The 20,686-nt window shown below is 46.1% G+C and overlaps 1 protein-coding gene across 3 annotated transcripts in view; it reads right to left on the bottom strand.

Moving 5' to 3' along the window:
* Positions 1-1,713: 1,713 nt before the first annotated feature.
* The window catches only part of Slc11a2 (solute carrier family 11 member 2), a 32,755-nt gene continuing 13,782 nt past the window's right edge, over positions 1,714-20,686 (bottom strand). For all 3 annotated transcript variants that reach the window (XM_038341352.2, XM_038341354.1, XM_038341353.2), the window contains exons 6-17: positions 18,657-18,763; positions 18,131-18,201; positions 17,960-18,027; positions 16,255-16,410; positions 15,209-15,367; positions 13,944-14,030; positions 13,205-13,324; positions 12,919-13,068; positions 11,724-11,797; positions 10,077-10,230; positions 8,980-9,033; positions 1,714-2,264 (exon numbers count right to left, since the gene is read on the bottom strand). In XM_038341352.2, coding sequence (XP_038197280.1) covers positions 2,187-2,264; positions 8,980-9,033; positions 10,077-10,230; positions 11,724-11,797; positions 12,919-13,068; positions 13,205-13,324; positions 13,944-14,030; positions 15,209-15,367; positions 16,255-16,410; positions 17,960-18,027; positions 18,131-18,201; positions 18,657-18,763 — 1,278 coding nt within the window. In that variant the 3' untranslated portion in view covers positions 1,714-2,186. The remainder of the gene's footprint in view (positions 2,265-8,979; positions 9,034-10,076; positions 10,231-11,723; positions 11,798-12,918; positions 13,069-13,204; positions 13,325-13,943; positions 14,031-15,208; positions 15,368-16,254; positions 16,411-17,959; positions 18,028-18,130; positions 18,202-18,656; positions 18,764-20,686) is intronic.

Genomic DNA, 20,686 nt, shown 5'->3' with positions numbered 1-20,686 from the left:
TGGCACAAATTTTCAATCCCTGCACTGGGCTGAGGCAAATGATCTCTTTAAGTTCAAGGCTAGCCTGGTCTACAAGCAAGTTCCAGGCCAGCCAGAGCTACATAGACGGTCCAAAAAAGGGGGGGGGGGGGGCTCAAGTGGAAGTGAAGGAACTGTCAAATTCAGAAAACTCCCTGCCAGGTGGTGGTATACACCTCTAATCCCAGCACTCAGGAGGCAGAGACAGGCAGATCTCTAATTTCGAGGCCAGCCTGGTTGACAGAGTGAGTTCTTGGACAGCCAGGAATATACAGAGAAACCCTGTCTCAAAACACAGAAGAAGGAAGAAAGGAAAGAAGGAAGGAAGGAAGGAAGGAAGGAAGGAAGGAAGGAAGGAAGGAAGGAAGGAAGGAAGGAAAAGAAAACTCCCTGGCACTTAGAGGGCAGATAATCTAGGCATACCTGTAAACACACACACACACACACACACACATACACATAGACAGACACACATACACACAGATACACAGACACATGCACAATCACTTACTGAACGGTACTGTTTTAGAGCAAAGCAGAGAGATCAGACAGACAATTGAACGCCAAAAGATAAACGTGACGTTTAACAGCATCAATGTCTGTGGGTTTGTAGACTCAGCACCCAGGGAGCCAAGAAGTACTGTACTGCTGTGTAGGAATGTGGGTCCAGTGCTGTAACTGATTCCTCAAAAAGACGGTCATGGGGGCAGGAGATGGCTCAGTGGACCCGGATCAGTTCCCAGCACCCACATGGCAGCTCACAACTGTCTGTAACTCCGGTTCCAGGGGATCCGGCACCTTCACACAGACATGTATGCAGGCAAAACACCAATGCACATAAAAATAAAAATAAACTATTTTAAAAACCTGTTAGGATAACAGTGTGTGCATGTGTATGAACTGCTGGAGGTCATACCCCAGACCTTGCCTAAAGCAGGTAAGAGCTCTGCAATAGAGCAGTACCCTAAACAAGTTTTTAGTTATTCAAAGTGAATTCTATTATAAAAAGTTTAAGAAGGGGATTTTAGAAGCTACACAGTAGTGCTGTGTGGACTGATTATCTGTGTTCTCATCCAGTATGAGCCTCACACCACTTGCTACACACACCTTAAAATGCTTAGGGTTCCCCAGGACACTCAACGGCATCAGTAAGAGTGACCCTTAGAAACAGGGTCTACTTATGGCATGCGGAGTGTCAGTGCTCAGTGGGAGGGGACACCACGGACTGGCAAACAGTGGCAACAGATGCGATCAGCGTGAAAACAAACGGAAGAAAGGCTCTCATCGAAACTGATGTGCCAGGACTGGGAAGACAGTTCAGTTAGTGAAGCACCCGCTGTCCAAGAAGACCTGAGCTTGGGTCCCCAGCACTGTGTAAATTCCAAGTGTAGTGAATCTGTAACCCCAGTGTTGGGGCACAGGGGCAGGAGGATCCCCAAATTCACTGGCCAGGCTGTGTAGCCAAGCAGTGAGCTCTGTGAGTCTGCGACTCACAAAGTAGGGTAGAGAGAATAAAGAAATGCCTAATATCAGCCTGTGGTCTGCGCAAGTGAACACATACAGGCACATGAGTGCACATACATGCACACATATACACTCACGCTTGCACACGCACACTTTAAGTGATATGCAAGCATTAGCAGCTACTGCTGCTACATGCACGCCTGGTGCATAACAATGAACTGAAACCATCAGGGCAGTAAAATAGCACTTTAAAAGATCGTTAATGTAGAAAGTCCAATGTAAAAAAATTCATTCCCTTTCTTACTTATGATCCAGATAAAAACAAATACCTAATTTACCTGAACATTTTTTTAAAAAATCTATCAGTTTTTATAACCTTAAAATCTTACCCAAACTGGCATGTTCGGGTTTACATAAATACATCTTCATACATTTTTAATTCCCAGAAGTGCAGGCACGAGCCTGTGGGAAGCACGGCTGCCCAGGCCCACTGTTTACCACTCCCTACTGTCTGACTGCTGGAGGCAAGCGGGGCTCAGACCCATGCGCAGCTCGTAGCTTTTACCCCGGATCGCATGAGGAAATCTCTGCCTTTGTTCAAAACATCTGAACAAACTCACCTCTGAACTAACAGAGATTTGCTAACAGACACTTGGCACAAAAGGGCTGAGAAAAAGCATTCTTAAAGTTTCTCGGGCTGTTTGTCATCTGGACACAAGTAAGTCAGCGTCCACGGTGTTCAGCAGGTAGAGTTCAGGCTGAGCTGTCAATCCCAGGTGACACTGAGGACAAAAACACGGGAGAGAATTAGTGTGACTTTCAAGGAGTCACATGGTAAACTCAGTTTAGTCCCTTTTCTCAGTACTTCTGTGTTTTATTTCAGAATAGAAAGTTGGGGCTGAAGAGATGGCTCAGGGGTTAAGAGCACTCACTGTCTGCTCTTCCAGAGAATCTACGTTCAATTCCCAACATCCACATGGCAACTGACACTGTCTGTAAGTTCCAGGGGAAGCAACACCCTCACACAGACATACATGCAGGCAAAACACCAAGGCACATAAAATAAAATTTAAAAGTAGAAAAGAAAATGGCTTATGTGTATATGAGGTTGTTTAAATTCAAGGACAATTTTAATTTTAGATTTTTATTTTATGTGCATCAGTGTGTCTTGTCTTCACATATGTAGTGTGCATGCGTGTCTGGTATGCATGGAGGTCAGAAGGCATTGGATCCCCTGGACTGGGTCCTTTGCATGAGCAGGTGTTCTTGACCACTGAACCATGTCCCCAGCCCATGAAGAACAATTCCATTAGAGGTACAAAGACAAACTCCAGGGCGGACAGGCCGCTCCGAGCAGGAGATGGGAGATCAAAGCCAGTGTGGAGGCCATCCATGTCCACACAGCAGGCAGGCAGCCGGGGCAGAGGGGTACTTTAGAGAAAGGGAGCCGGAGTGTCAGGGAAAGCATGCTCACATATATGGAAAGGGGAAGTTTCTCGTGTATGCATCTTGTAGCTGCCAGAGTAGTTCCTAATATTTCACACCGGAGCTGAAAGAGTAAGGATGGAGACGGTGCCAAGTGCACCTCGGGACAGAGCCTCGGGACTCAACCGTAGGATAATGTGACCAAACACAGAGCGCCTCTGTCTCAGCACTGTGTGCTGGAAATCAGACTCCAAATGATCTAATCTCTGAGCCCTGTAATTCCGGCCCTATTATCATCTGACACTTGAGAAAACCCTCCCATTAAAAGAACAAAAGTGTACTGAGAAAGGGGTAACCTATGGGTCCCCAGTGTTTGTCATATTGAATCAGGAATCTCAGCTGTCTTCATGTCGTGTACTTTGAGTTTTTAAAGCAGGATTCATGCAGTTCAGGCTGGCTTCAAAAATACTCTAGAGCTGAGGATGATCTTGACTGGATAGCAGCCCCCACCTCCCAGGTCCTGTGATTATACTAGTTTATAATCATGCCCCACTCTCAACTGTTTTAAAAAGGTATTTATTTCCAGCCAGGCAATGGTGGTCCACACCTTTAATCCCAGCATTTGGGAGGCAGAGGCAGGCGGATCTCTATGAGTCCATCCTGATCTACAGAGTGAGTTCCAGGACAGTTAGGGCTGTTCAACAGAAAGTCTCAAAAAACCAAACCAAACAAACAAAAAACCAAAAGGCTCTCACTAAGTAACCCTTACTAGCCCAGAACTTCCTATATAAGTTAAACTGGTCTTGAGCTCAGAGATTCGCCTAGTTTGCCACTCCCCCCACTGAGTACTGGGACCTGGCAAAGAAACTGTACTTCCTTAGCTGTTCAGTGAGGCACTTTGGGACAATGACTGACTTTAATACTAGTCCTTAGGGTATTAGTAATACTGTCACCCTTGGCACCAACAGCGTATGCGTGACTGTCACGTGAAGACTAGAAATCTGTATGAATGAACGACACCCATACGATACAGGAGAAAAGGCACTGGAGAGGTGGGGACAAGGCCCAGTCTTAGTTCTTCTAATGCATCCATTTGGGTTTCATTCTATTTTCAGAACTGAGGCAAGTGCTAGACCACTGAGCTAAACCCCAACCCTTTATTTAGTTGGAGGCTGGGTCTCATTCTCCAGCCATGACTGTACTGGAATTTGCAGCGATCCTCCTGCCTCATGAGGCTAGGATTACAGCCGTGCACCACATTCAAGCTCTGTGTGTATCTTCTGGACCTTATCTTCTGTATGTAAAATGGAAATATGCTATACCTCGAGATGTCAAGCACACTGATAAGATACCGCATCAAGTCTTCACAAAGTTTATTTTGAGCACGTCACACACTGTCCCATGTCACCTCGCAGGAGAAGCTGACATAGACCGAATGGGTCCCAGCCAATGTGTTAGGAAAACACTGTTATTTCACTTGCAGGTCTGACATCCAGGCTTGGGAATTCATGACTAGGGTCAGACTCTCTCCCAAGTGAACAAAGATGGTGGACGCCTTCACTCCATGACATCAGAGTATCATCACTTAGGTAACTTAATTGGAGAATTCTGTTGTCTAGTTCCGAGGCATTGATAACTAGGTTACAATAGTCTGGGGTACAGACAGGTGATACACAAGTGTATCTATTATTGGTTCTTAGCTACTGCCATACAGGACCCTGTCTGTTCTCTAAGCCTGACACAAGCATCCAAAACCACTAATGAGTGCTGACACAGGTTTCTCTATGGAGGTCACTCTGACCTTGAATTGGCTGGCCTCTCAAGTGTTGAAATTACAAGCGTGTGTCACGATATCTGACTGAAATGTTTGGCTGTTTTGGTGCTCCTGGTGACACTGGAGAAACGTCTGGAGTCTCACTACAGCCTCATACAGAGGGGTATGTGTATTACACAGGTGGCTTCTGCACAAACACCAGTGCCCTGGCTTGTAGGCTGCCTCAGTATAGAAGGTGAGTGTCTTGTAATGAGAGAGAGAGAGAGAGAGAAAGAAAGAGAGAGAGAGAGAAAGGGAGGGAGGGAGGGAGAGAGGGAGGGAGGGAGGGAGGGAGGGAGCGCAAGCGAGCATGCAGGGACCTACAGGTACCTACAAAGGCCAGAAGAGAGCACTGGGTTCCCTGAAGCTGCAGCTGAGGCTGTCAATCACCTGCCACAGGTGCTGGGACTGATCTTGGGTCCTCTAGAGGAACAGCACTGCTTTAACCATCAGGCCCACCGTTTGTAAACACAGGTAAGGTAATAGGGAAGGCTAACAAGAGGTTCTAGGGATTGTTTTTATTCTAGATTAGCTCTGAAATGAAATCAAAGTTGAGGGAAGTTTGGTGAACACAGCCAGCTCTGATAACCATCTTAGGCAGGCAGCTCCTGATGTCCAGGAAGCTGCCACAAGAGGAACTGAAGCTTGCCTGCTGTCTTGGGATGGTCAGGTAAGGACATCCTCCCCACCGCGCCTGGTGACAATGCTGCTAGCTCCTCACACCCAAGTTTCACCTCTGCTTACAAAGGACAAAGGTGCCAGGATCAGCATTTACATCAGGTCTGCCAAAATGTGCACCTGGGTTTAAGCTAGGTGACTCTGGTTTCTCTCGTTCAATTTTTACTACTTTTTGGCAGCAAATATATATTGTAAGATCCTTCCTGGATGGTGAGACAAGACTACAGACAGGCAAACCTTCAATTTATAGAAAGGCAGGAAAAATTCCATCTTGCAGAATGGTAAAGTTATGGCCTTAACCCCAACAAGAGTATTTAACTGAGTGATAAATTGAAATTGATTTTCATTTCATCAGAAAAAAAATTTTAATTTGGTATTTATTTGTTGTGTATGTATATTGGGACAACTATGGAAGTGCCACAGAGTACATGTGGAGGTCAGGGACAAGAGTACATGTGGAGGTCAGGGACCACTTTCAAGAGTTGCTTCTCGCCGGGCAGCGGTGGCGCACGCCTTTGATCCCAGCACTCAGGAGGCAGAGATAGGCGGATCTTTGTGAGTTTGAGGCCACCCTGGTCTACAAGAGCTAGTTCCAGGACAGGCATCATAGCTACAGAGAAACCCTGTCTTGAAAAACAAACAAACAAACAAAGAGTTGGTTCTCGCCTTCCAATATGTGGGTCCTGGGCATCTAACTCCAGTTGTGAAGTTTGGTGGCATCTACACTTTAGAAGCCATCTCTCAGCCCCAAAGTGAAATTAGAATCTTGGTGTCCACGACTAACCCAGCCTTCTGGGGACTCATCTGTTAGAGGCGAGCACTGGCGCTGTGGGGGCTTAGTATGTCACTCTTAGCAACTGACATGTATGTGCTTCTCGATCAAAGCTGCTGAGACCCTATTAATAAAGTGTTTTCAAGGTTACAAAATTAGCCAGGAAAGCAAACAGGAAAAAGGAGAGTTTTTCTTTTTCTTTTTTTTTTTTGTTTTGTTTTTAATTACAAATCAAGTTTACAAGCTGTTACAGTTCACTAAAAGCCTTGTAGTAGCCACTTCCTACGGCCCTGTCAAGATCTCACAAGCCACCCTGTAGCTACACCCCAGCCTGTCAACTCCCAGAGCACTGAATCGTACAATTATTTCATGTCACATGAGAACAAGTACCAACTCAGAGAAAGTACAAAGATGGCTCACAAATACACGGCCAGAACGACACTGGCATGGAGGACTAGAAACTTTTACACACTTCTCTGTACAGGGTACTGAGTACAATATTCCCAGTGACCATCAAATGACAGTGTAAAACATTGCAGTCATAGAATCAAAAAAGAACACCTAACTACAGTGAAAACTTCTACCATTGTAAACAAACATAACATAGACAAATTCTAGGGCAGGGAAGCAAGATTCATAGCAGAGGCCTTGCCGAGCAAGCACAGGCCCCTGGGTCCACCCCTAGCAGCTGTGGGCTGGACTTCTGTGTTTGTGACTCTGGAGACACCCTGCCCCAAGGAACAGTGTAAACGTTACTACAGCAGCTCTGTAAGGAACTCTGCTGCCATCAATCTGGCCTTCGCATACTACAGCAAGACGAAGGTTCAAAGGTCAGTCTCCAGCATCTTCAGGCACTGTTCGGATGTTTTGAAAACAATGGTGATAGAAGGGGCAGGTATGAGAAGGACCCTGTAAGGACACTGGTTCTCAAACTTCCTGATGCAATGACCGTTTAACACAGCTCCTCATGCTGTGGTGACCCCAACTATAAAATTATTTCATTGCTACTTCATAACTGTAATTTTACTACTGTTATGAATCATAATTAAAATATTTTTGGGAGATAGAGATTTGCTAAAGGGGTCCAACCCAGAGGTTGAGAACCACTGCTAGTAGTGCCAGTAATAATGGCACCCGGCAGACGAGCCTGGGCTAGATCATCTGCAGGCAGCTTGCTAGAAGGAAAGCTTTAAAGTCAAGGACGTCCTTCAAGGCCACTCTCATTCCTGCTGCCACCAAGACAATGACTACCCACGACTTGGTTATTCAGATCCTCCAAACAGACAGGGCTTGACAGAATCCGTCTTGGCTCCCATGTAAGCATGTCAGAAGTGGCTGAGGTGAGAGCAGCAGTCGAAGACTCCAGAGCTTCGCCTTCTGGCCTCAACAGGTTTTCTCTCTGAGGCATTAGTTCGTTGTGCAGGGAGAGGGAACTTCACCAGCACAGTGACAGGACACCTACTGACTTTGCAAAGCTTAGGGCCCGAGTCATCTTGGATATGAAACAGTGGCGGGTCAGAGACACGATTTGGTGAAGGGTAACTTCCGGGAATAGCGCAGTTAGCTCTCTGACCCACTCCGAGTCCAGGCCCAGGAGAATGCCAGTTCCCGAACAATATCTCCTGCTATTGCCACTCTCTTAGGGGCGAACGGCAAAGGCTCTGTGACTGTGTGCACCCAAGACCAGACACTGCCAGGAACCCTTGGGAGTGGCATGAACGCTACTAACCTCGGAGCGAAAGATGAAGCCCTACTAAGCCTGCATGCTAAGGACAGCTTCTGTAGAAGAGGAGCGAGCCCCTGCACAGAACCATCTGTCCATGCTCATCTTCTACACTTCCTACCCTTCTTCCACTGAGAAATTAAAAGTAGAAATAAAAATAATGAACGTAGAGGGGCGGTGGTGGTGCACACCTTTAACCCCAGCACTCGGGAGGCAGAGGCAGGTGGATCTCTGAGTTTGAGGCCAGCCTGGTCTACAGAACAAGTTCCAGGACAGCCAGGGCTACACAGAGAAATCCTGTCTGGGAAATCAATCAAACAAACAAGTGAACAAACCCTGAACTCAGAGACAGTAGTTGTCTCTAATTATGTAGTTCAAATGGATGGCATATCACTCTAGCTGGGTTTTTAATAATAAAAATAATTTAAAAGGGAGCATAAAAGAATTTTTCAGCCTTCAACATCCATTATCTTTTGATAAAAATTGGCATGCCTGGAGCTACTATATCCTTAATTCACCCAATTAAAACATAATTGCAGTGTACTATATCCCTAACTCATAAAGCTTTAAGAACATAAAATGCTATAAACCCTTGGGCAGCTTCTTAGGGACTTAGTGTTTAAAACAGCTCAAGGGTCACTTTCTCTAGGGGCTGTCAATGCTACAGGGTGAGACTCACCCCCTCAAAATAATCATCTTGTAAGCACACATGGGAAAAGCCAGGCACAGTAGTGCATGCCCATAATCTTAGTGCTCAGGAATATGAGACAGGATTGTTGTGAGTTTGAGGGCAGCCTGGGCTACACAGTGAGTTTAGGCTACCTAGTGTTTCATAGAAAGATCCTATTTCACAAAAACAAAACAAAGACCTCAACACACACAAAACAAAATATTTCCCAACTACTCGTTGAGCCCTAAATGAAGTCTGTGCAACAGCACATACTTGTGGCTATGTTCACACAGTGAACCATAGAAACACACTGGCTCTGATGGCTCCCTGCACAGACAGACAGACTGACCCAGTGTTTACTTAGTATTGTCGCCACCGTTGGTATCTTCGCTCAGCAGGACCTTAGAGATGCTTACCGTGTGACCACAGTCCAGGAAAGACAGGCCCAAGGCAATCAAACATTGCCAACCCTGGAAGAGAAAACACGAATGTCACTCATCCACCAAGACAGCACACCCCCGCTCTGCAGGGACACACCTGCTTCCTGCCCCAAACATCCAGCTTCATCCGTTTCTTTCCACCAAGGGCTCTAAGTCAGGCTCTCAGCCCCTCTTCTGCTTTAAAACATCCTGGAGGTTCCCTCCAAGCCTTTCCAAAACTGCGCTCTCTGTTCCTAGGCTTTGTGTTTATGGCTAGTTTCCCTCAGCGACCTCTCCGGTAACCATTTCTCATGGGTTTTCCAAGGACACGGAGACCGGCTGCAGACTAGCAGTGGGCCAGCTCCTCTGTGAAGCTCCCGGTTTTGAGCAAAGCAGCAGTAATCAAGATGTAAAATCTGCCCTACCTCCAAATTTGGGGCTCAGATAATCTCACTAGTCTTAGGGTACTGAGTCAACACACTCAATTTGCATGAAGGAAAAGTTGGTTGACCTTCTAAGAGGATTTTAAAACAATTCCTGCCAAGGACACATGCAGTTATCTGGTTTCCAAAATCCTACAGTGAGTATAACCTTGGATGCCCAAGGTTTATTGGAAAGGGAAAAGATTCACTGACCCAGGGCACATATTAAACTATGCACTGAAGCTTTTCTCTAAAAGATTCTAACCTGTGGAAGACATGGTGCGCATGAATGAAAACAGCAGGGCTCTAGGCTCCATCTTCAACACTGCTGCTCCTTATCCCCAACCTCAGTAAGAACTCTGTGTTAAACAGATAATCCAATCTATGGATTTTTCACTAGTAAAAGTAGTGAGAAGCCGGGCGCTGGTGGTGCGCCCGGCACTCGGGAGGCAGAGGCAGGCATTAGGGTGTTGCTTGTCATGGCACCGCCTTGTGTTCAATCTCCAATACCAAAACAGCAGAAAAGAAACAGAATTTCAGAAACCGTTGATTTGACAATGCCACATGAACTGCCTCAATAGACTGCTTTGAGGATCATTCGTCTCTAAAAGGCAGCTAGCCCCACCTATGCACCCAGATATCAGTGTCCTGTTTCCTTCACAATGGACTCACCAGGTAGAAGACAAAGCTCAGGTAAGCCACGCTGATCACCGCAGCGACCACATACAGTGCCAAGTGCCCTAGGTCCTGGACATAAACCACTACAAAGTACATGTTGATGGAGCAGACGATAAGGACCAAAATCCCACCAGCGATCCTCCAGCCTCTGTGAAAGAAGGGGCGCATAAGTGTGCAATAGTCCAACCAGGCCACGATAGAAAAGAAACCTATGTCTCATGTGGTAATGGGACACAGGTTGAGGAAAACGTAAGAGGGTCAAAATGAGTGATTGAGCAGAAGGGGAAAGGGCTGGAGTAAACTGAACCTAGCATTTAACTATCTATTATTAACGTATGCACATGAATGACGAGTACATGTGTGGGCACACATGTTATAACATGCATGTGAAGGTCAGAATACCACATCTGTAGAGTTATTTATTTTTCTCCTTCATCCTTCATATGAGCCCCAGGGACCAGACTCAGGTTGTCAGGCTTGTGGGGCAAGCATACCCACTGACCTATCATCTCTCTGGCACAGAAATCTAGCATTTAAGACCCCAGAAATCAGCAGGTCCTAGAAACAGAGCCATTTCATTAGCTATCAGAACATGCTCCAGGAAAATGGAGTCAAGATTAGAGTCTTGTGACCTCAATTTCTCCAAAAACATGGCACTGTTTTGGGAATGTGTTCTGTGTCGTCCCGCCTGCCATCCAGGTGCAGTGGACAGGAGTGAGTTGCCTTCAGGTTACTCATTATTGCTTGCTGTTGTTATTCAATTAAATGTTTAAGCTCTCCTGTACAGAGCTCTATAGGAAAACAAGTTCTTGCTGCATGCTGCCAGTCTCGTGTACACAGCTTGAACTCAGAGAACTTCACACGCATGACTATCTTAGCCCTCAAAGTATAAACTGTCCAAGGCTCTGAATAAAATTGGCTATTGCATAAAGTCCGCCTCATTTATCAGCTCAACTCTCCCAGGTCCCACCTGGTGACAATTAGAGACCCTGGGACCCTAACAGATCCCATGAGCACCTGCACTGACTGGTTTTAGCTGCCAATTTGACACAGCCAAGAACCAAGTGGGAAGGTAGTCTCAAAGGGAAATTATCTATATCAGGCTGGCTTGTGAGCACATCTGTAGGGATGATGCGGAACAACCAGCCCACTCAGGGTGGCACCATTACCCAGCCAGTGCATCCTCAACAGTCTAAGAAAGAAGCAAGCTTAGGGCAAACATGCAGGCAAGGATGTGTTTATCCCTTGTTCCTGGCAGTGCATGTGATATGACTATCTGAGTTCTACCTTCACTTCTTCCAGAACAATGGATAGTAATTTGGAATTGTAAGCCAAATAAACATTTCCACCCCTTTGCTGCTTGTTGGCATGGTATCTGTCAAAGCAGCAGAAATGAAACTAGAACACACCCCACATATCCCTTCAAGGTGTGCACTGAACGTATTACCGAAGTGCACAGAATTGAAACCTCAGCAGCAGAGAGTGAAGAGCTAGGACAGGAAGGTCTGAAGTAGCTCTCCTCCTTACTGTAGCTCACCCTCACCAGTGTCTTCAAGACCCAAGAGGAAGCAGCTAGAAACACACAGCTCTCCTAGAGAAGACATTTCTGACTGGCCTGTGGAGGGTGACAATTGTACTCACATTCCATTGGAGAACTCATTCATCACTGGCCGCAGGCTGGTAAAGGTGAGGATGGGTATGAGAGCGAAGGGAAGCTGGAAAAACCAGATGGAATTATGTGGGTGCATTAGTTTCATCTCTAACGCTGTGATTAAACATTGATGAGAAGCAGCGTGGGGAGGGTGTTGGGGGTTATCTGGCTTACACTTCCAGGTCACAGTCTATCACCAAGAGAGTCAGGGCAGGGCCTGAGCAGACACTTCAGAGGAATGACGCTTACTGGCACTGGCCTGGCTCTGGTGTGCTCTCTCCCTCCACATCAATCGTGGTTACTGTACCACACAGACACCAGCACTGCTCACAGACAGAAGTCATAAACCCTATCTCATCTGTGCCATGGTAATAGCTGTTCCTATCATCTTGCCTTTGCCAAACATTATTTTTTACCCAGCACTAATCATGATCCTAAGTGCCTTTGTTTAAACACAAAAGACAACACATTGAGGGCCAGAGAGATGGCTCAGTGGTTAAGAACACTTTGTCTGCTGCTCTTGCAGAGGACCTGGGTTCAATTCACAGCAGCCGCATGGCAGCTCACAACTGTCTGCAACTCCAGTGCTAGGGCGTCTGATGCCCTCTTCCACACTCTGCAGGTTCCAGGCACACACAGTGCTCATATGCACACAAAGGTAAAATATGATACATGTAAATAAAAACACATAACCTTAAATAAATAAATAACATATTGGATGTGACTTGTAACCTCCACAGGAGGTAGTGGTGCCCTTAGAAATCATTTAATGATTGACTCTTGCTGCATTAACGAGCTACAGTGCTGTGGGTTTTTATGTATTATTAAGTTACTTATTTATCTGTGTGTGAGAAAGACAGACAGAGACTGAGTGGGGAAAGAGAGGACAGACGGACTGACAGACAGACATGCCCATGTTGTAGGTGAATATGGAGATCAGAGGACAACTTCTGGAGACAGTCCTTTCCTTTTACTGTGTCTTCAGGGATCAAATTCAGGACTTGACACTTGCACAGCTGCACAGCTAGCACTTTATCCACGGAGATATTGTGGTGGCCTCAAACTTGTGTTTATATATTGAGTAGAGCTCATTATTTCCATTTAATGAACTTCCAGGCCTTTCCTTCCTCTCACTCAGCCCTAGTACCCAGCCTCCAGCATGAGCTTCCCCAGCTGCCTGCTCACCTGTAAGCTCTGCAGAACATTCAGGAAGTCATTCATCCCTGTTAGATGCTCTACATCTTGGAAGACAGCAACAAGGAGAGTGGGGATGATGGCAATAGAGCGTGTCAGAATCACTCGGGCAAAACGTGACCATCTTAGGTTCAGGAATCCCTGGAAGAAAGCATGGGGGCTGGTGACCACATGTGACAGGAGAGAGAAATGCTTGGGGAAGTCAGGGAAACCTGTAAACCATGGAGTTAGACACTCAAGCGCTGTGCCATCCCCTGTATTCAACCCCAGCACACACCTCCATAACAAACTGGCCGGAATAGGTTCCTGTCATGGTGGAGCTCTGTCCTGCAGCCAGGATCCCCACTGCCCAGATGTAGAGTGCCGCAGGCCCAAAATAACATCCAAGCACAACACCCTGGAACAGGGAGAGAGATAGGAGTGTGTGAGTGCTTAGATGACACCCGGGAACAGCAGCTCTCTGCAGCACCTCCTTCTCCTCGCGAAACGCCAGCACATCAAGTGCTGCACTGGGCACTGCTAGGCAGTGAGACTCAGGTGGAGACCCAGAGGCTCCACCTGACTGCTGGGTATCCCTTTATCCCTCCTCCAAGTGCTCCTTCATTTCTAACCTTAAATACTAAAGAGACAGAACCCTGCACTTCCCAAAGCCTGCTCCTTAATGTACTCTCATGAAAAATGGCGGGAGCAGTTAAGATAGTGAACCGTGTGGGGAATGTAGGGTACATGTTATGTTCTTGGGGTCACAATGGAATCAACATGATGGCGCCAAAAGGACCCAGGAATGAGCACCTCACTAATTCACCTGTCACTGCAGTCACTGCCTGCAAACTTTAAGGTGTCCTCCTGAGTTTAGGAGTTGCTAACCCACCCCGCAAAACCCCAAATGTGCACCTGGCCTAGGGTCCCAGAAATAAAAGATACTAAGAGGAATTATGCTCAGATCTGAAATGAACTCTCAAAGAGGATATGCAAACACTTACCCCAAAGCAGAGACTGCAAACCAGTGTGCTTACCCCTTTGTAGATGTCCACAGCTAGAGTTGAGTTGTCATTAGGAAAGAGGCCAGTGTGGGGGCTGCTGCTATTCATACAGACGTCAACCTAAAGCCCAAAGTCGTTTTAGAAATGAGAGCCAGATAAGAACTCCCCTATTTGTCTCACCAAACTCCTCTGCATGAGATGAGCAGAGGAGGCAGTCCAAGGGGTGGACAGCCTGGAGCCTCGACTGCAGCCCTCCCCCAGGCCTTTTATTCCCTCCAGCACCAGTGTTTCATGAGACAGAGTTTGCAGGGCAATATGCAAATGCTGGAGCACTATAAATGCAAGCAAGGAAAGAGAAACTCCTTAAGAGGACTTCCCTCTTGGAGGGGAGCCTTTGGGAGCTGAGCTAGAAGAATTCCAAACTTGAGGCCAGACTGGGCTGCACAAGTAGAACTTATCCAAAAAAAAAAAAAAAAAAAAAACCCAAAAACTAGATTAAATGAAGAGCATGGCGATGCCAGCCTTCAATCCCAGTACTTGGGAGGCAGAGGCAGGGGCCTGGTCTGCAGAGTTTCAAGCCTTGACCCAGGACTACACAATGAACCCCTTTTTTCAAAAGCCAAAACCCAAACCAAAACAAAAAAAAAGGAAAATAAATCAGAAGACTTCAAATGTAAGAGGACATCAGCAGCCAGAGGATCTCAGTCAAAACAGAAGCAGGGTCACTCCTGTAGACATAAATGCTGAACAGAACTAGATAGCGGTGCGGTAAGCAGCTCCGCGGTGCAGCACCTGCTTAGCATCGCATACACAGTCCTGAGTTCAACCCTGGCATCTTCAAACACTCCACTATAAACAAAAACCTCAAAGAAAAAAAACAACCAAACAAAATGAATGGGAGAGAATTCAAAATGAGCTAAGCTCTGCCCTGTCAGCCAAGGCCTGCCCTGTCAGAGCATGCTTCCTTTCTGCTAATTCCTCCTGACCCTTCCTCAGCACAACCATCAAGACTAGCAGACAGGCAGGCAGCAGTTAATAAAAGGAAACAGAAATAGCAATAGCCAAATAGCCAAGACGCTACACTTCTACGACAGCAGGAGGCAACTGTGAGTCCAAGGCCAGCTCCCCCAGCTCACCCCGGGAATGGGTGGGAAGAGGCTTCCTAGTCCCACCCCACTGACTGGCTGGTGTGTAGACTGGAGGAATAGGGGGACACCTAGACCGCAGGTAAGTTTCCTGCCTCCATTCAGGCACGCAGTTCACCTGGCATTCACCACCCACAACCCTGGCTTACTCACCACCTGCTTGTTGGTTTTCCCAAAAAATGCTTCAGCAAAGACCGAGACGACAAAGACATTGATGATGAAGGAAACAAAGAGCGCGATGCAGGACTCAATGAAAAAGTACTTGTTGGCTTCCCGGACTTCCCGCTTATTAGCCCGGTTTACCTGTCTAGACTAGAGAGAGAAAGGCAGCAGTCATTTTTCCATTAGTTGCAGAAAGTTTCTTTGTAGCAACTCAGAACTTTGGAGTCAGCTGAAAGATTAAGAGGGCAAACAACTGGCTGCATGAAAACAGATCTTAGTTCACTAAGCTACAAAGAACTCCACACCCTTGACAACAGTGCACAACCCCCAAATGGGGCAGCCAGCACCCAGGCTGAGCTCCCAGAGACTATCTCTGATGGAGGAGTGTCTATGTGTTACTTTCTTTATTAATAAAGAAACTGCCTTGGCCCTTTAAGAGACAGAAAATTAGGTAGACGGAGTAGACAGAACAGAATTGTGGGAAAGAGAAGGGAGACGCTTCAGACAGTCGCCATAGTGAATCGCCATGCTTATCCTCTCTGAGATGGACTCAGGTTAAGATCTCTCCTGGTAAGCCACTCCTCGTGGTGCTATATAAATTACTACATATGGGTTAAAACAAGATATAAAAATCAACCAATAAGAAGCTACAGATAACGGGCCAGGGGCCAGACAGTATTTAAATAAATACAGTTTCTGTATAATTATTTTGGGTAAAACTAGCCGGGTGGCGGGACAGAGCCCGCCATTCCATCTACATATCTCAGTTCTAAGTATAGTGGACTAGTTGTTAAGTGTCCGACCTATCTCAGCCAAGCAACACCTGACTTACTGGGAAAGCCCTCCTTACCTCTGGACCTCAAGACTTCCAGACCTTTTATGAAGAACACTAGCCTGGAATTTGAGGATCACTTTTCCTGGTCAATCTGGTGATAAACACAGCCCTGCCAGCCTTAGAAATACCGCGTTCCTGCGGAGCACAGCTCCTACAGAGCTCTAGCAGTCAGAAACTAAGGATACGGAAGGACACTGCTCACCTTGACTAAGGCGGAATGCAGGTACATGTTGTGTGGCATGATGACAGCTCCCACGATGCCCACAGCCTGCTCAATCTGTGGAGTGCTGCAGCCTGAACAGGATGGCACGAACATGCCCCTGAGCACTTGGCTCTGGCTGGGCTTCACTGTAATATACTACACAGCAACACAACACCTATTAGCCTTTACCGCAACATGGAACGGGAAGAACAGCACTAGGGACACTGGCATCCTTCACTCCTTTACCCTCTGTAATAACTGCCTGAAATAGGAATATGGAATCATGAACACGAACGCGCTTAGTATGCACAAGGCCCTGAGTTTAAGTACAGCATCAGGAATGAACGGCGGCGACAAAGGGCTGCTGTGGTCGGAACAGAAACTGCTGCAGGCTCATGACCGACTCAAGCCCCATTGTGCTTGTACAATTTGGGGATGTGGTAGAAACTTTGACAGGTGGAGCCTCCCTGGAAGAAGTAGATGAATGGGGGCAATTCTCCTGGACCTAGCCATGTCCTGAACCTCCGTGCTTCTGTCTGCACTGACATAGAGCCTCCAACAGCACATCTCCTGCCACCAGGGTGTTCTGCCCAAGGAACTGCAGGCAGCCTGAGCCCTCTGAAGCCCCTGTTACTTTCATCAAGTATTTTAGTTATAACTACCAAAGATAACTAATACTGGGGCTTGCTGCCAGGGGCCAGGACTCAGGACTATATATTCTGAATATCTTACATTACAATTAAAATGTACAATGCAGATATGCAGAGAACACAGTGTTCTGAGGAACCAAACTGACTAAAGGTCTTGCTCCTATTTGTTTCGCTGTAACTGCTGATACAGATCCAAGAACAGTTCCGTTCTTAAACCCACACTCTATACACTGCGGTTCACCTGCTCATCTAAGAACCTCCTCTGCTTGCCACCCGTGTGCGGAGAGTGGGTCATTCCTTAACAATGCCCACTCAAACTTCCTCCTGGCTTAGGATTTCTCTTGCAAGTCTTGGGACAACCTGAAAAATCTACTCATAGACAAGATATCTTTTAATGTTTAGGCAAGCCTGTAAGAAGAAATCAGTTTACAACTGAACATAAAAAGGTAAACATAGTGGAACTGATCCCTAGCGATGGGCAAGCAACAAGCCAGGAAAATAACCAATCACCTATTACTCACCAACAGTTTCTTGTCTCACTCTACAACCCTGGCTGGTCCGGAACTCTCTAGTATATCAAACTCACGGAGACCAGTCTGCCTCTGTCTAGTTGTTAGTATTACAGGTGTGCACACCACACACGTTCACCACTACCATCAGCAGCTCTAATACAGGAAACAGTCAAGCTTGGTTAGTTAATTTCAGTCATGATGAGCACAAACAGAACTGCTTTGAGTTAACAGTCAACATAAGCCTCTGTCTGTCCCACCCTAAAACTGTCCTGCTGTCAGGGTAGCTAATGTGGGACCAAAAATGTTGGTCCTGAAAGGTCTAATCATTTTTGATCCAAAGACAATCTCTACAGGCTTTCCTGCACATGAATCCTTGCCATAGACTATATTTTTTCAAAAGCATCCCAGAAGTACACTGGCTTTTTGTTGACCCAATACAGTTAAACTATTCTGGCATTATTATTGCTTTTTATAATAAAAGACTACAAACAAACAAAATGAAACTTTGTTTTAAATAGTTAACCAACAGCCTGTAACACTTGCCTCATATCCAAATGTGAGGGCCATAATAGTGATGAGAAAGCCAAAAAATGCTTCCAGCTTCCGCAACCCTAAGGGGGGAACGCACAGTGAGCACACAGAAGACAGACTTCCCTGTAGCCATGTGCCTGAAGCCGGTGGCTTTGATTCACCCACCAGTTCCACCCTCCTTACCATATTTGTCCAAAAAGAGAAAGACAAAAGTGTCTGCAATGGTGATGAGAACTCCACCCCACAGGGGAACCCTAGGTTAGAGAAGAGAAATAGAGATTGAAGACCCAGGAAAGACACTTTCTTCACAGCTTGTCTAACCCAGAACATGGGGGAAGGCTAGGGCTTGGGGAAAAGCAACAGTGGCAGGACGCCAAGCCACGGCGATTGAGAAGCAGCATCAGCTAAAGGCCATCCACTGCCAGCCTCCCTGGGAGCTTACTGTGTCAGATGCGCAGGACACACCAAGCATGGGTCACTATGCAGTCATATAAGTAGCTCTCCCCTTACAAAGGAGTAATTGTACAAAACCCCACACAATCGATTTAAATACAAGTGTGCACATCAAGAGAATGGGAGAGACAGGGATTATGTCTGCTGGGAAAGATGAAGGCAGCTCCGGAATGCTCCGGAATGAGCTGGATGTTCATTTTCACCCTGTCTTTGGAATCCAGCTCAATACTGACAGTGATCTAAAGGGAAGCCCCACCTTCCTGCCGACAGGAGATTGATGGCGATGGCTGAGCCGATGACTTCCTGCATATCAGAACCAATGATCGCCAGCTCCACCATCAGCCACAGGATGACCCGTGGGACCTGCAAAGCAAACAGTGGCTCTCATCATTCGTTATAAGAACTTCCTCCTTCATTTAGAATTCAGATTTTGGAACAGAACCACACACAGCCTTACACAGACATACCAGAACTCAACCCCACACAGAGCAGGAAAGTCTTCTTCCTGCAGGAGACTGTGAGCCAAGGTAAGGGGGGCAACCCAGCTCACTTTTTTCTCCTTAATCCTTCTCGGGAGAAGAATCAAACTTCTATTCATTACTTTCCACTTACTCTCTTGCCCAAAAACAATCTAAGAAGTTTAAGGGAAAAATAAATATACAAACATGGCCAAAATGGAAGTCAAGAGAGAACAAAAAATGAGCAATTAAGAAAGCCTCAATCAATCAGGAGGTCGTGGCGCATGCCTTGAATTCCAGCACTTAGGACCTCTGTGAGTTCAAGACCAACCTGGTCTACAGAGTGGGTTCCAGGCGAATCGAATAATAATATGCAAGCAGGGCTGGAGAGATGGCTCAGAGGTTAAGAGCACTGACTGCTCTTCCGGAGGTCCTGAGTTCGATTCCCAGCAACCACATGGTGGCTCACAACCATCTGTAATGAGATCTGGTGCCCTCTTCTGGCCTGAGGGCATACATGGAGGCTGAACACTGTGTACATAATAAAAAATAAATAAATCTTAAAAAAAAAATATGCAAGCAAGGAAAAAGATATACGTATTAGTATTTAGGGTAAGGGACTGGAGAGATGGCTCAGCAACAAAAGTGCATACTGCTCTTGCAGAAGACGCAGACTGGATCTCAGCTCGTGCCACTCACGTCAGGCGGCTCACAACTCCTTAAAGTCCAGCTCCAGGGGACGCCCACACTCAAATGCACATATTCAAATATGTATACAGAATTTTAAAAAATAAATCTCTTTTTTAAAGTGTTCATGGTAAACTAGTTGAGAATAGATGGAATATAGCAAACCAGGGAACTAAATCTAGACCAACAGATGAATGGAAAAACATTTAGTTAATGTTGGCTTACTGACACCAGAAAGAAAGCCTGCAGATACTTACTATCCAAAAAGTTTCCTCTCATAAATAACTATTAATATGCACAAAGAAAAAGACACTAAAGGAAATTATAAAACAACATTTTCTGAAAAGTTGGTAAAAATAATTTATATTTATCACGCATGGTGGCACAAGTCTATAACACCTGTACTCAGGAATTCCAGCAGGATGATCAAGAGTTCAAGAACATCCTAGGCTAGGGAAGGGGGTACAGAGAGACAGAGACCGCTTACCCACCAGCCTAGAAGAATAGAAAAGAAAAACACCAACACAAAACCTCTACGTTCATAATCAGAAATGAGACTAAAAATTTAGGGCACTCCCAAGGGAGGCCTGTTTCATATCTACAAGTGAACTAACTTAAAAAGATTTTCAGCCATGACAGAAGTGGTTCAATCTCTAGGGTGTCTGTGGAGTATTTGGGAAGGCCTGAGTTTTGTCCTCAGCTCCCCTGCAAAGTCTTCTGACAGAAGTCATTCCCACTTAAGGTGGCAAGTATGAAAGGTAGGATACTTAGAGTAAACTGAAAATAATTAGCCAATCCACAGGACCTACCACATATACTTTGTAAAAAACATCTTTTTCAAAGTGATGGTGACATCAAACAAAATAAAGGGAACCTGGTTAATCTTACTCATGCAGCATTTCCCTAAGGAAACCTGTGTGCACCTGTAATTCTAGGACCTCTAGGAGAGGCTGAAACACAAGGCCATCCTTGGCTAAATATAGAGTGCAATGTTAGCCTGGGCTACATGAGTCTGTCTCAAAAGAATAACAAAAAAAGGAGTCCCATGTTAGGTTCTGAAGGAGGACACAGGCTGACAGCAGAAGAGGCACTAGGATCCCCTTGGTACTTCTAGTTTCAGGGACACTGACCCCAACTCCTC

This window comes from Arvicola amphibius, chromosome 9 (assembly GCF_903992535.2).
Source record: "Arvicola amphibius chromosome 9, mArvAmp1.2, whole genome shotgun sequence".
In the NCBI taxonomy this organism is placed as follows: domain Eukaryota; kingdom Metazoa; phylum Chordata; class Mammalia; order Rodentia; family Cricetidae; genus Arvicola; species Arvicola amphibius.
This window is presented reverse-complemented; position numbering and strand designations above follow the sequence as displayed.